This window comes from Canis lupus, chromosome 5 (assembly GCF_003254725.2).
Source record: "Canis lupus dingo isolate Sandy chromosome 5, ASM325472v2, whole genome shotgun sequence".
Taxonomy (NCBI): domain Eukaryota; kingdom Metazoa; phylum Chordata; class Mammalia; order Carnivora; family Canidae; genus Canis; species Canis lupus.
The window spans coordinates 28,549,343-28,565,155 of NC_064247.1; the positions used below are offsets into that span (position 1 = coordinate 28,549,343).

At 39.3% G+C, this 15,813-nt stretch overlaps 1 protein-coding gene across 1 annotated transcript in view; it reads right to left on the reverse strand.

The window, feature by feature from the left end:
- DYNC2H1 (dynein cytoplasmic 2 heavy chain 1) overlaps positions 1-15,813 on the reverse strand; it is a 339,893-nt gene that overhangs the window by 129,388 nt on the left and 194,692 nt on the right. The window contains 2 exon segments of the mRNA XM_025465708.3: positions 8,842-8,946; positions 11,906-12,114. Of these exon segments, the coding sequence (XP_025321493.3) occupies positions 8,842-8,946; positions 11,906-12,114 (314 nt within the window).

A 15,813-nucleotide genomic window follows, 5' to 3' on the forward strand; every position in this document is an offset into this window, starting at 1 on the left:
TCAAAGCATGTTTAGGAAAAAATAACTGAGTATGTAGCTAGCACTTAAAAATATATAGCTCTTACAGAAAAACAAGTATGTTACTTTAGTAGAAATTCTTTTTATAGAGAATTACAGCAACTAAGGAGCTTGGTCAATAAGAACTGCCTCCCCAAATATGCTACCATTTCTGAGCAGGACTGAAGCCCCTGCAGTTGTCCTGCACCTGTCTCTGCTTCCAGCCTCCATCCTGTGGGTCAGCGCTGCCAGACTGCCTGGCACTTACCACAGCCCACCCCCAGGCTCCCAGCTGCCTCCTGGCCTCTTTTCTACCAGCCCTTCCCCTCCTCCCACTGTGCAGTACCCATATCTGTCTCATTGTTGTCCCCCCCCACCCCCACTTAACAAACAAGAGATGGCCCAGAAGAGCCCAGGAGGATGTTTAATCTCAGTGATAAAAAATGCAAACCACAGTGAGATACTATTTTAACACATTAGATTAACAAATATAAAAGCATTCAAAAATACCACCCACTGATGGGAATTGAAGGATGTAGATACTACAATCTTCTGGTGAAAATGTAAAGTACTACAACCGCTAAAAACATTCTGACACAATTCTATTCATAAATACATACCCTAGAGACACTCTTACACAGACATACCATGAGACATGTACACAAATGTACATAGTAGCATTGTTTGTCATAACAAAACAATGAAGTACTTATATAATGAAATATTATAAAACAGTAATAATGAAACTACAGCTTAACCAGTATCATAAATAGATCTTAGAAAACAATGTAAAATGAGATATGCAAGTCCTAGAACACCACATGGAAAACATCATTTTATGAGGTCAAAAATTAGCAAAATGAAGCAATATACTTTTAGGAACAAGTGTGTGTGTGAAATGCATGCATGTAGTACAACTACTAAAAAAGTATAAATTTAAAAACTATTTTAAAACAGAGAATGTGGGATCCCTGGGTGGTGCAGCGGTTTGGCGCCTGCCTTTGGCCCAGGGCGCGATCCTGGAGACCCGGGATCGAATCCCACATCGGGCTTCCGGTGCATGGAGCCTGCTTCTCCCTCTGCCTGTGTCTCTGCCTCTCTCTCTTTCTCTCTCTGTGACTATCATAAATAAATAAACATTAAAAAAAAATTTAAAACAGAGAATGTTGTCCCCTTTAACAGAAAGGGAGAGGAACAAGATAATCATGTACATTGATTCAGGTTACTGGTAATATCGTGGTTCTTAGTTATTGATTCATGAGTTTCATTATATCTTCATGCTTTTATTTTTTTTTAAGATTTTATTTATTTATTCATGAAAGACAGAGAGAGAGAGAGAGAGAGAGAGGCAGAGACATAGGCAGAGGGAGAAGCAGGCTACAGGCAGGGAGCCCAATGTGGGACTTGATCCTGGTCCTCCAGGATCACACCTTGAGCCAAAGGCAGACGCTTAGCCACTGAACCACCCAGGCGTCCTCTTCATGCTTTTAATGTTATATATATATAGTTATATATTACAGTTATATATATATATATATATATACACACACACACACACACACATATATTACAGTTGTCTCTATATCTATATACATATATAACTATAATAATATAGTCCTTTATATAAACCATATATTGTATTTTGAAAAAGCAGTAAAAATTTCAGAGCTAAAGAAACACAAATCCTATAGAAATATAAATCTTAAAGGAAAATTTCTAAACTCGTTCTAGGAGACCAACATTACATTGATCCCAAAACCAGACAAAAACTCCACTAAAAAGAAGAATCACAGACCAATATCCCTGATGAACATGGATGGAAAAACTCTCACCAAGATACTAGCCAACAGGATCCAAAAGTATATTAAAAGTGGTGATTATTCACCCTGACCAAGTGGGATTTATTCCTAGGATGCAAGGGTGGTTCAATATTCACAAATCAATCGATGTGATAAAAAAAGGAAAGGACAAGAACATATGATCCTCTCAATAGATGCAGAAAAAGCATTTGACAAAATACAGCATCTTTAGGACACGTGGGTGGCATGGTTGAGCTTCTGCCTTTGGCTCAAGTCGTGATTCTTGGGGTCCTGGGATCAAGTCCCGCATCAGGCTCCCTACAGGGAGCCTGCTTCTCCCTCTGCCTGTGTCTCTGCCTCTCTCTCTTTTATGAATAAATAAATAAAATCTTTAAAAAAGGATACAGTATCTTTTCTTGATTAGAACTCTTCACAGTGTCCGTCTTCTAGCCCTATAGAGGGATTATATCTCATATCATAAAATCCATCTATGAAAAGCCCACCGTGAATATCATTCTCAATGGAGAAAAACTGAGAGATCTCCCTCTAAGGTAAGGAACAGGACACGGATGTTGACTCTCACCACTGTTGTTCAACATAGTACTAGAAGTCCTAGCCTCAGCAATCAACAACACAAAGTTTTAAAAGGCAACCGAATTGGCAAAGAAGTCATCCAACTTTTGCTCTTTACAAACAACATGATACTCTGTGAGGAAAATGGAGAAGACTCCCCCCAAGATTGCTAGAACTCATACAGGAATTCAGCAAAATGGCAGGAGATCAAATCCATGCACAGAAATCAGTTGCATTTCTATATACTAATAACAAGACTGAAGTAAGAGAAATTAAGGAGTCAATCCCATTTACAATTGCACCTAAATCATAAGATACCTAGGAATAAACCTAACCAAAGAGGTAAAGGATCTATACTCTAAAAACTACAGAACACTTATGAAAGAAATCGAGGACGACACAAAGAGATGGAAAAACATTCCATGCTCAACGATTGAAGAATAAACATTGTGAAAATGTCTATGCTACCCAGGGCATTCTATGCATTCAGCAAAAATCCCTATCAATAAAACACCAGCACTTTTCACAGAGCTGGAACAAATACTAAGATGGAACGAGAAAAGACCTCAAATAGCCAAAGATATGTTGAAAAAGAAAACCAAAGCTGGGGGCATCACAAAGACTCACTTCAAGTTCTATCACAAACTTGTAGTCATCAGGACAGTATGGTACTGGCACAAAAACAGACACATAGATCAATGGAACAGAATAGAGATCCCAGAAATGGACTCTCAATTCTATGGTCATCTTCAACAAAGCAGGAGAGAATATCCATCATTTAATAAATGGTGCTGGGAAAACTGCAGAGCCAATTCATTAAAATGAAACTGGATCATTCTCTTACACCATACACAAAGATAAACTCAAAATGATTAAAGATCTAAATGTGAGACAGGAATAGATCAAAACCCTAGAGGAAAACACAGGACATCAATCTCTGTGACCTCGGCCTTGTGTCTTCTTGCTAGACACATCTCCAAAGGCAAGGGAAACAATGGCAAAAATGAACTATTGGGACTTCATCAAGATAAAAAGCTTCTGCAGAGCAAAGGAAACGGTCTATAAAACCAAAAAACAACCTACAGAATGGGAGAAGATATTTGCTAATGACATAGCAGATAAAGGGCTAGATCCGATAGTCTGGACACCCATGTCACATCTAAGTTTGGTTCTACTGCCTGCTTGGGAGACAAACCTCTGAGTTTTCAACAGTACCCTAAGGGCAATAGTGCTTCCCACCCTCTTGCTCCCTGGGGGTTGACGCTTCTGTCCCAAAAGGCAGACAGAGGCAGTTTCCTGGCTACCTACTCCTCCCAAGGGGATTTTGTTCTGCTCCCCCAGGCTGTCCCCAGGAAGGAAGCTTCCTAAGACTCTCATCAGTAGGGGTCCACTGAGAAGAGGCCTGCAAGAAAGTGGGATCCAGGTCACATGATCCAGGACTGACGACAATGTGGGCACTCATCTCCCCTTAGGCTCCAGCCAGCTGGTACTCATATCTCTTTTCTCAGATGGGTTCAAGAAAAGTCATGAACTTGTCCTGTTTGTCTTCTCCTGTTGTTCTAAGAGGAGGAACAATGCTCTTTCTATACACCTCTATCCTGGAGTCTAATTCGCTATTGATTACAACGGCCTTCCTTTAATCTCAAGTATGGCCACCACCAGGGAACCATTTCTGATGCTGCAGGGTATCTAATCTGATGATAAGAGTACCCTTTGGCCTCTGCATGCAAGTGCCGACCCAGAAAAGGAGTCTGAGTGGCTCTGCTGGCACATCACTCTACCTTCACCACAAAAATAAGATTTTCCTTCTTTGCTTAATTTTGATATGCAAGAAAGAAGAGATGTGGAAAAGATAGAGGAGAATGGCACTTCATTAATCCTATTAGAACCACACAAAATAATGGGAACTACAGTTTCTTGAGGGTTATTTTAATAATTTCATAGATCTGGGCAGACAACCATTAATTTACGGAAGGTAACAACATGTGGGAAGGTCTGGAGCTCCCTTCTCTCACAGACATACCAAGTCAACAGCTACATGTAATGCAACTCACTTTCCAGCCTGAGACTGCAGACCAGATCCTCCATAACTAAAGGCACAAAAAAAAGGCGACACAGCAGGTTAGGAGGGAAACAAGGCACTGTAGGAAACCAACCCCTCGCTACATGGCCACCCAGAAGCTGGAATATCAGGGGAAGGCATGAAGACACTAACTCTCTGAGAAGGGGATCAAGCCTCAAACTGGGAACCCCAGGCCCAGGGACCTGCATGGGAAGATGAGCCCCTAAAACATCTGGCTTTGAAAATCAGCGGGCTTGGCTCTGGGAGCCTCAAAATCAGGAGAACAAGAGGGTCACAGTAAACGGTCTCTGCTCTTCAAAGGCCAGCATACTAGATCATTAGGCCTGAGATCCAGCAAGAAGCACCTTTTCAAAGGGAAGTTTAAAAAGTGCCTAGGGTATAAGCGAAGATTTCCTAATTTTAGGACTTGTGCCAGAGACACAGGGACCTGTAGGAGGTTTCTCTGGGAGAGAAGATGGGAGCAAGCATCACTTTCTTTCCCTCTCATTGGCCAGCTGGCCAGTAGCCTATGGGACCCATTCTGACGCTAAGTAACTAGCAGTACCTCTTGCCCCACCCAACCCTGCCATCCTGGAAGGCACCCTTCCCCTGTGTCTCCCAAGTGGCCACACCTGAGGGGCAGGCCATGTCATAACTAGTTTACCCCACCAGGGCCTCCTGTCTTACCACATTTTGCAGGCAGGCTCCGCTGGAACCAACATCCACCCGGAGAAACTACTGCACCAACAAAATGGCAATATGTACACATCTAACAATGTAAAATGCACTAAATGCTCCAGTCAAAAGATGGGAGCATATGGATTAAAAACCACAATAAAAACAAGACCCATGTATATGGGGACTAAAAAAGACCTAAAGACACATACAAAAGTGGAAGTGAAGGAATTGAAACATAATCTATGAAGATGGAAGAGAAAACACAAGTCAGAATAACAACATTTGGATCAGACAAAACAGACTTTAAAACAAAGCCTGTACAGAAGAGATGAAGAAGGGCATTAAATAAGAATAAAGGAATCAGTCCAACAAGAACATGTAATGTACTCATGTACCCAACACAGCAGCGCCTAAATATATAAAAGTACTGATAGACACGAAGGAAGATACTGACAGTAATTTCATAACAGTAGAGGACTTAACATCCCGTTTATAGTCACAGATCATCCAGACAGTAAGTCCACGAAACACTGGCTTTCAAGGGACCTACAAGATAGAAAGAGAATATGCCATTCCAAAAATAGAGAACTTATATTCTTTTCAAGTGAACATGAGTTATCCTCCAGAGCAGATTACATGTTAAGACACACAAGAAGTTTCAATAAGTTTAAGAAGATTGAAATAATATCAAGCACTGTTCCCAACAAAAACGATAAGAAAATAAAAATTACACTTAAGAAAACTGAAGAAAACAAAAAAACTCACTAACCCATGGAGGCTAAACACCTGCTACTAACAACCCATGAATCAATGAAGAAAGACAAGAGAAAAAAAAAGAAACACCTAAAGACAAATGAAAATGGAAACACAATGGTTCGAAATGTTTGGGAAGCAGCAAAAAGTTCTGGAAGGGAAGTTTATAGAGATACAAGCCAATCTTAAGAAAAAGGAAAAATCTAACTTTCCACCTAACAGGACTAGAGAAAAAAAAACAAAACCCCACATTAGTAGAAGGAAGGAATAATACAGAGCAAAAACAAAGAAATACAGAGTTTTAAAAATAATAGAAAAGATCAATAAAATTAAGATCTGATTCTTTGGAAAAATAAAATGGTAAATTGTTACAAGACTCAAGGGGAAGATGGCAGAGTAGGAGCCCCACGCATACAATTAGGCGACACCTATATAGGGAAACACCCCAGAAAGTGTTTCCAACCTGGAGCCTGGCAGAGCAGACCCTCTGTAGATGGATGGAGGGCAAAGGCCACAGGGAAGAGAACAGGAAGTTCTAGTGGGGAGCTAGAGGGACTTGATGAATGGTCTGCAGGGGCTCAGAGACCCCACACCTGCAGCCTTCAGGCACCATTCCCTTCCCCCACCACCCAGCCTAAACACAGTGCCGCCCCAGGGCATGAGGGCAGCCACAAAACTGACCTCCAAGCCTGCCCACAGTGCACCCCACACCTGCATTCCCCTACAGACAGGCTCCCCTCCAGGTCTCCTCTCCTAGGAGACTACTGCATCCCCTAGCTAACACTGCCTGACTTGCCCCTGCGCTCTTCTGCAGGTGCATCCCCTCCAACCCCAATGGCCTAGGTCCTCAGGCAGCAACCAGCACCTTATTAGCATTACAAGCCCAGCCATCAAATTCTCCTACAAACCTGCAACCGCAATGTGCCCTTGGCTGGAGCCCTTCCAAAGATGTGTCACACGCTGGCAGTGTGCAAGTAGCCCCGCCAGGGGCCAGCACCCCTCCACAGTGACTCCTGCCCCAGGGAGAAGGAAAGATAAGTGCACACACAAGTCAGACAGCAGCCCCAGCTGTGGGCTGGGAGCACACAGTGGGTCAGCCTGGAGACACTGCTCACTAATCAAAGTTTCTCAGGGGACAACACAGGGAAAGTGCCCTGCTCTTCTGCATCTCTGGCAAACTCCTGGTTTGACTCGACACAAGCCCAAAGTGGCCCCAGACTGGCCCACAAACAACACAGAGTCCTCCCACCACAGGCACAAACAGCCACTGCAGACAAATGGACTGAAGGCCAAAGCAGTTCAGCCACAACATTCACAGGAGACATCACAGAGGTGCCAGTGGTGCAGGCACAAAAATATACATAGATCAATGCAACAGGATAGACAGCCCAGAAATAAATCCATGCTTACATGGCCAATTAATCCATGAAAAAGGAGGAAGAATATCCAATGGGGAAAAGACAGTCCCTTCAACAAATGGTGCTGGGAACACTGGACAGCCACATGCAGAAGACTGAAACTGAACCACTTTCTTATACCAGATACAAAAATAAGCTCAAAATGCATGAAAAACCTAAATGTGAGACCTGAAACAATAAAACTCCTAGAAGAGAACACAGGCAGTAATTTCTCAGACATTAGCTGTAGCAACATCTTTCTAGATCTGTCTCCTGAGGCAAAATAAATAAAAACAAAATTAACTATTGAGAATTCACTAGGATAAAAAACTTTTGCAAGTGAAGGAAACAATCAACAAAACTAAAAAAGGCAGCCTATGGAATGGGAGAAGATATTTGCAAATGACATATTTGATAAAGCATTGGTATCCAAAATCTAAAAAGGATGTCTACAAGTCAACACCAAAAAAACAAATAATCCGATTAAAAATGGCCAGAAATGTCCGAGGACATGAACAGACATTTCTCTAAAGACAAACAGATGCCAACAGACACATGAAAAGATGCTCAACATCACTCACAGGGAAATGTAAATCAACACTACAATGAGATACCATCTCACAGCTGTCAGAATGGCTAAAATCAACAATGCAGGAAACAACAGACTGGTGTAGATATGGAGAAAGGCAAACAAACCCTCATACACTGTTGGTGGGAATGCAAACTGGTGCAGCCACTCTGGAAAACAGTATGGAAGTTTCTCAGAAAGTTAAAAATAGAGCTACCCTATGATCCAGCAATTGCACTACAGGGTATTTACCCAAAGGATACAAAAATACAGATTCAGAGAGGTACATGTACCCCAATGTTTATACCAGTAATATCTACAATAGTCAAACTATAGAAATAGCCCAAGTGTCTGTCGACTGATGAATGGATAAAGATGTGGTCTATATACAATGGAATATAACTCAGCCGTTTGCAATGACATAGATTGAACTAGAGGCTATGATGGTAAGTGAAATAAGTCAACCAGAGAAAGACAAATACCGTATGATTTCACAAATATGAGCAAAAAAAAAAGGGGGGGGGGAGACAAAGCAAGAACCAAACTCTGAACTCTGCTGGTCACCAGAGGGGTGGGTGAGGATGGGGGAAACAGGTGATGTGGATGAAGGAGCACTCCTGTCCCTATGAGCACTGGGAGATGAAGGTAAGTGCTGAATCACTATACTATACACCTGTATACACCTGAAACTAGTATTGCACTCTATGTTAAAAATACTGTAATTAAAATAAAAAACTTTTTAAAAATGTTGCCTTAAAATCACTACAGGAGGTAAAATAAATATATTTTGGAGGAAGTGATTGTGTTCAATGTTATTTTATTAATAATTGCATTAATATAGAATTCTTTGGCTCTTTTTAAATGTATTTAAGGTAGAGCTGGAATCTACCATGCTAAATAAAATGAAAGTTAAATAACAACTTTTGGGGTTTGCAGTACCAAGATCAAATTTCATGTTCATTTCAGGCTCAGTGACAACATTTTTTCTACACAGCACTTCTTTTCTTAGGTTACCTGTGAACTAATCATGCGCTGAGATGAGCGAGCTATGTTGGCAGGAAGACCAAAGAAACTCGGTTTGTCATCCTCTGGAAGCTTTTCAATGACAGCACGATAGTCCTGAATGTAAAGAAGTGAGAAACAGCTTTTCTATAGAGATCAAACTTACAACCACTGAAATTAGAAAGAATAGGTACCATAAGTATTAAATTATTACTCGTATGTTTATATTTTCTAGGTAAATGTAACTTCAAGTCTACGTAAAACTTAGTTATCTACAGAAAATATTCTTAGTCATTACTACTTTTCATCCCTAAATTACATGATACTGTAGTTTTTAAGTTTAACTCCTCACATTCCCTTGCATGGATGAAAACAAAAATACTTTGGTGGCCATGGCTACTATGTGTAAGATATCATGTGGGACATTTTCTGGAAAGCCCCATCATTACTTTCCCTGTAACCTACCCAAGACTCATCTGCAGAGCACAGCTCTGCTTACCCCAAGGTAAATATCCCTGTTATTTTCTTAAACTTATAGAAGCCCCAGAAGCCTATATATACATACTCTGAGAGCAAGCACTGCTTTGTCAACCACTTCCTTCACATCAAGCAATTTCACTCCGAGTCTCCAGCCCACTGCTGAGAGGTAAGGAAACACACTGGTAATCCTATTGTTTGCACCTAAGAATCACTGTGAGCACCAGTTCAGTTACTGACTCTGAACTCCCGATGGAAACTCAAGTGTAGACTGAGAGGATTTCTTCAGTTTGGCTCAGGATAAGAACTGTTCTGCCTATTGTTGTCACGCAGAAGGGTTACTATGTATGTGTCTACACCGTTCCTGCTGAGCTAGGAGAAACGGCTGTTTCTGCCCTGTCCTCCCTTCTCATCCTTGGCAGTTGTCCCCAGAGGTCCCTCCAATGCCATGGTTCCATTTCAGGACGCCCAGGGCCTTTAATCATGTCAGATTTTGGAAACATATGCTGTTGTTTTTTTTTTTTTTTTTTTAATTCTTCCCATCCTGTAACTCAACAAGGTGTGCCATCACAACATACACATGCAGAAATACATATGTACATATGTGAGTCTGTGGGTAGAAGCCTGGACACATGTGTAAGTACGCGGCATAGAGCACAAGCCAGGGTTCTCGCCCTCCTGGGGAATTCTGGCCTCCTCCTACTATATATAGCTCTATTAAATAGAAAGCATAATGTTGACTCTCATAAATCATCCTATAAATGTAAAACTCTTATTCCCCATCAAAATGGCTGAGATCTTTTCTCATGTATACTGGCTAGCATCTTCTCTCCCTCGACAACCATACACAGACATGTTTCTTAAATGACAGCTACACAGATTTGTCTTCACTTGGATGCAAAAGAATGTACACCAAATGATACCATTCATGTGAAACTCAAAAAAGCACACAAAATTAATGTAGGCTGGGGCGCCTGGGTGATTCTTGGTTTTGGCTCAGCTCATGACCTCAGCCTGGGATTGAGCCCCATATGTTGGGCTCCATGCTCAGCCGGGAGTCTGCTTGAGTTTCTCTCTCTCTCCTCTGCCTTCACCCCATCCTCCCCACTTATGTGCATGCTCTCTCTCAAATAAATCAATCTTTAAAAAAAAAAAAAAAAAAAAAAAAAAAGCTAATGTAGGCAATTAGAAGCCCAGGCAATGCACCATTTGTGGGGGAGGCAGTGACTAGAAGGGAACAGGGGCTGGTAATGTTCTATTTCTGGGTCCTAGTGCTGGTTACATTCATGTGTTCAGTGTATAAAAATTCACTGCATAGTACATTTATGACGTGCACTTTTCTGTAGTTTTATTTCTCAGTTTAAAGCTCAAATGGATGGCTCAGCAGTTTAGCACCGCCTTCAGCCCAGGGCCTGATCCTGGAGACCCGGCATCGAGTCCCACGTCAGGCTCCCTGCATGGAGCCTGCTTCTCCCTCTGCCTGTGTCTCTGCCTCTCTCTTTCTCTCTCTCTCTCATGAATAAATAAATAAAATCTTTAAAAAAAATAAAAAAACAAAGCTCAAATGGAGAGGGAAGACCTGTCAGTGCACTATGTGAAATAAATGGACCAAGAGTAACCATGGGATGGCTCTATCTGCTGGGTGAAGCCCTCCCGTCAGCCCCAGAGATGCCCACGGCACTCATGTGGCCTGAAACTGGGCCACCAGTGGGCAAAGAGATGGTCAGTGGCTCTTACTGAATAAATGAGTAAATGAATGAAAGACACTGAAAAACAAAACAGATGGGATACTTAACATAATAGGAAATCTATTCAGTAACATATTTAATATTGATTTTTAAACTTTGACTTTTGACAATTATGTCACTGAACCAAAAGAATTTTCTTGAAAAATAGGATGAGAGAAAAATCCACAATCTTGAGAGACCTATATAATTGAATATATATCTCTGTAATTCATGAACAGATACATGATCATAATATTCTAGGTAATAAAAACATTATTTGACACTAAGCAAAGATAAGTTTGTGGTAAAATAAATTAGAACCAAAACCTCAGGGCTATATTTAGTACTATTTTCTGGAAAAGATGACTGCATTCTACATGGCTTTCATAGGATGACTCCAGGGGAAAAGTTTCAGTTGGCTAAAATAAACACACATCAACAAAACGTTGCCATCAAAGCCATCTACAGTGTATCCCCTATATAGTTAGATCTGCTTTACATTCATAAGCAAGAAAGTGAAGGTACACTTGTTAAATATTTGATTCTTTTCAGTTCTTTAACCCACCAGAGCCCTCTCACTCCCACTAGGATCTGGTATGCATTCTCCTTCCAGATCTTCACAGCAGCCTTAACACTTGTCTGTGAGATGTACCTACACACTATATCCTACTCTCATCAATCAGTTCCTAAGTTTCCAAAGGTGAACAAGACACCTAAGTAGAGTTCATAGAATCAGGCCATGCACTGGCGTAATAATAATCCGTATTTGTGAATGAGAATTACTTGTGTATTTGAAAAGAAACATTTATTTAACAATTTAAGAAAGGATTTATGTATCTGGTAATAGATTAAAAATGATGAATTATACCTACCAGAATGCTGCAGGATTTGGGTAGAGATATAGAATATGGAAAAACACTCTTCTTGTTCCTTTGGTTTAAAACATCAATTATTGAAGAATTAAAAAACTGTTTCAGGTATGACTGAAGAACTCTAAGGTCAAAATAGTTATCAATGCGTCCGCCATAAATAGCATTTTCAAGTAAACCATGTAAAAATTCCCATTGCACATCTTTAGTACCTATAATTTTAAAACATAACTTCTATTAGCTTTATCTCTAAGGTTTTAGAAATATTCTAAAAATACTCTAAATTATTCTAAAATATTAACTAAATTCCTGGCTCCAGTTATACTTATAGGATATAACAATATACATTTAACTTAGTTAAATCATTCCTTAAAAGGTTCACTAATAAGAATGTAAAGTTCATTAATAAATTCTTATTAATAATTAACATAATCACAGAAGAGCTAATAGTGAGATTATTTAATCAAGTAAAATTCCCCAAATGTTTTCCATATACAAACTCACTTAAGCCTTCTAACATAGAAGTATTAAAATTACCCAGTTATATGGATGGAGAAATTGAGGAATAGGAAGGGGATGTGACCCAAATCAGAAAATCACATAATACCACATATCTGAACCAGAATGAGGTGCTCTGAAACCAAAGTCATACTCTTGTCTGCTATACAACACTGCCTCCTTAAATGGGAAATTATTTAGAATATTTCCAAAATCTAATTTTATACAATGATGAAAACCTCAGTTTATCAAAATTACCTGAATAAGAAAACTCTACAAAATAACTTTACACATTATAGTCCTGTACTGTCATGATTCTAATGGTCAACTATCCAGTTTCTAAAAGAGAAATCTAGTATAAAACAACACAAAGTGAGACTTTAAAATTATTATTTCATTTTGCAACAAAAGCATCCTCTTAATCACAGTTCAGTGGTAGTGTTAAACTGTAAGAATTAAATCTCAGGTCTGCAGTAAATAGAGGAAACAACTGTACCTGTACTTAAACTAGCTACTTGACATGACTGCTAGCACCACTGGTTTAGTTTCACTTACTATAAAATGCAGAGATTGGCACGAAGACACACGTGGTCCAGGCTGTGGTGGCATGGAAGACTAATAAAAGCTGCCTCCTGCCAACCTCTCATTATCAACAGCAGCCAAATAGCTATAATAAGGCACCTCACCAGGACTCAATTTCTTAGTTCTGCCTGGGTCTTCATTAAATAATATATTGGTAATGGACATGTCATTCATTCATAGATCACCAGGGCATACAGAAACACTGATGTAGCTTTCACCTTATAAGATACAAATAACTATTATATAAAATATTTTATAGAATTTCTAAGATCTTGTTTTTCTTATATTCACTGATCTTAGAGTGAATTTTGTTTAGGATTAAATAAAAACAGAGCTGAAATTATAGCAATAGCAGTAAGTCAATAATTATTGCGAGCTTACTCAATATATTCAATGTATCAAATGTTAAATGTTTCCTATGGCTTTTCTCATTCAAAATTCTCAAGAATTGAGCCAGTGGATGTAGTATCTGCTATCATTCCTATTTTACAGATCAGGAAGCTCAAGGTTATACGTATACTCCAGGTCTTGGAAGCTATGTAATTTCTATACCTACTCATCCCTATAATTAAAACTTTTTCTCTTTCTTAACTCTGTATACGTGGAAGTCTCCAATATCAAGAAATTCTGTAATCCTGAGATTATATAGTTAGATTTTTACCATGAGATTCACTATCACTTTAAAGCACTGGCTTCTTACTCACATCAATTCAATGGTGTGGTATATATAAAATGATATAATGCTATTAATTCTCACAAGCTTCAAACATAATCACAAATCATTCAAACTCCCTGCTTTGGTTTCTTCATCTTAAAATGGCATATACAATTGTATCATTTGTATCCATTGTATCTTTTTGTATCCAAAAAGAATAAAATCCTGTCATTTGCAATGACATGGATGGAGCTAGAGAGTAGTATGCTAAATGAAATAGGCCTGTCAGAGAAAGACAAATACCACATGATTTCACTCTTATGTGAAATTTAAAAAAGAAAACAGATGAACATAGAGGAATGGGGAGAAAAAGGAGGGGAGGAGGGAAGAAGAAAGCAATCCATAAGAGACTTTCAACAACAAAGAACAAACCAGGTTGATGGAGGTAGGTCAGGGGGTGGGGAATGGGCTGGAGGGGTGGTAGGCATGAAGGAAGCACTGTGTTGTGATGAGCACAGGGTGTTACATTTAAGTGATGAATCACTAAATTCTACTCTAGAAACTGATACTATACTGTATGTTAACTTGAATCTAAATAAAAACTGGAAAACAAAAAGGAAGGAAGGAAGGAAGGAAGGAAGGAAGGAAGGAAGGAAGGAAGGAAGGAAGGAAGGAAGGAAGGAAGGAAGGAAGGAAGGAAGGAAGGAAGGAAGGAAGGAAAGAAAGAAAGAAAGAAAGAAAGAAAGAAAGAAGAAAGAAAGAAAGAAAGAAAGAAAGAAAGAAAGAAAGAAATCACCAAGTTTCAATACAAGCTAAAGCATTACTATATATTCTCCAGAAAACTCTGTCCAAATTAACATTAAAAACAACAGCTTATAGAATCAGAAAAGAGGTTACCCTTAGCATGGAATGGGGCAGTGTTGGGTCACATGCATAAAGGAATAAGAGACACACTTCTTGGGATGCCTGAGTGGCTTAGCGGTTGTGCTAAGCCTTTGGCCCAGGGCGTGATCCCGGGATCTGGGATCAAGTTCCACATCAGGCTCCTTGCAGGGAAACTGCTCCTCTCTCAGCTTATGTCTCTGCCTCTCTCTGTGTGTCTCTCTCATGAATAAATAAAATCTTTAAAAAAAAAAAAAAAAAGACGCACTTCTGGAAGGGTGGTATTACTCTTGATTTGGAGATAGTTACAAAGGTTCAGTATATGACTATTTATCAAATTGTAAATTTGTGTACAGTTTTCTGATATATAATTCAAAATTTGTTAAAGAAAAACTCACTCGGAATATTATTTGGCATTCACTAGTGATGAACAAATGGTAAACAAGTAAATACCCTATCTACTCATACATATACTCAATATAAATACATCCAACTATTTACCCAAAGCCACAGCAGCATTATTCATAATCACCCTAAGATACCCATATGACCATCCAGGGAAGCATTATAATCAAAAAGTGGCATACTATATATATACTGATTATAAATGATCTATAACTACATGTAACTGCATAGGTGGATCTCTCAAATATAATGTTAAATCCAAGAACCTAAAGACTGTATATGATGCATATATGTGATGCATGACTCCAGCTTTACAAAATAAGGTAAAACTGATCTATGTAGTAAGATGCTACTGTTCACCACAAGAGCTGGTGGGTGGGTGTTGAGAAATGGTCAGAACCAGAAGGCAGCATGAGACAGAGTGGAATCAGAGGTAGTGGTGATGTTCTGTTTCTCGATTAAGGCACTGGTGACGTAAGTATGTTCATTGTGTAGAAATTTCACTGAGCTTTGGTCTTATGATGTAAGTACATTTTGTACATAGTCCATTCAAAATTTTCATCCCATAAACAAATAAATTGAGACTTGGACACATCCTAGATGTCTAATCTTATCATTCTGCCAAAGTTAAGTCATAGAATCATTTCTGATATCTGATATTAATTCACCTAACAATAACTGAGTACCCATGGTAGGCTAGGTTCTACCACAGGTGTCAAGGAATATTGTTAACAGAACAGTCAAAGACATTACTTTAAGGTAGATTACACTCTAGTAGGAAGAGAGAAAACAACAAATGAAAAAAAAACAATAAAAAAAACTACGAGGTAGCACTCATGTACTCCAACAATACAACATAAGAAGGGGTGGAGAGTAATTTTTAAATGAC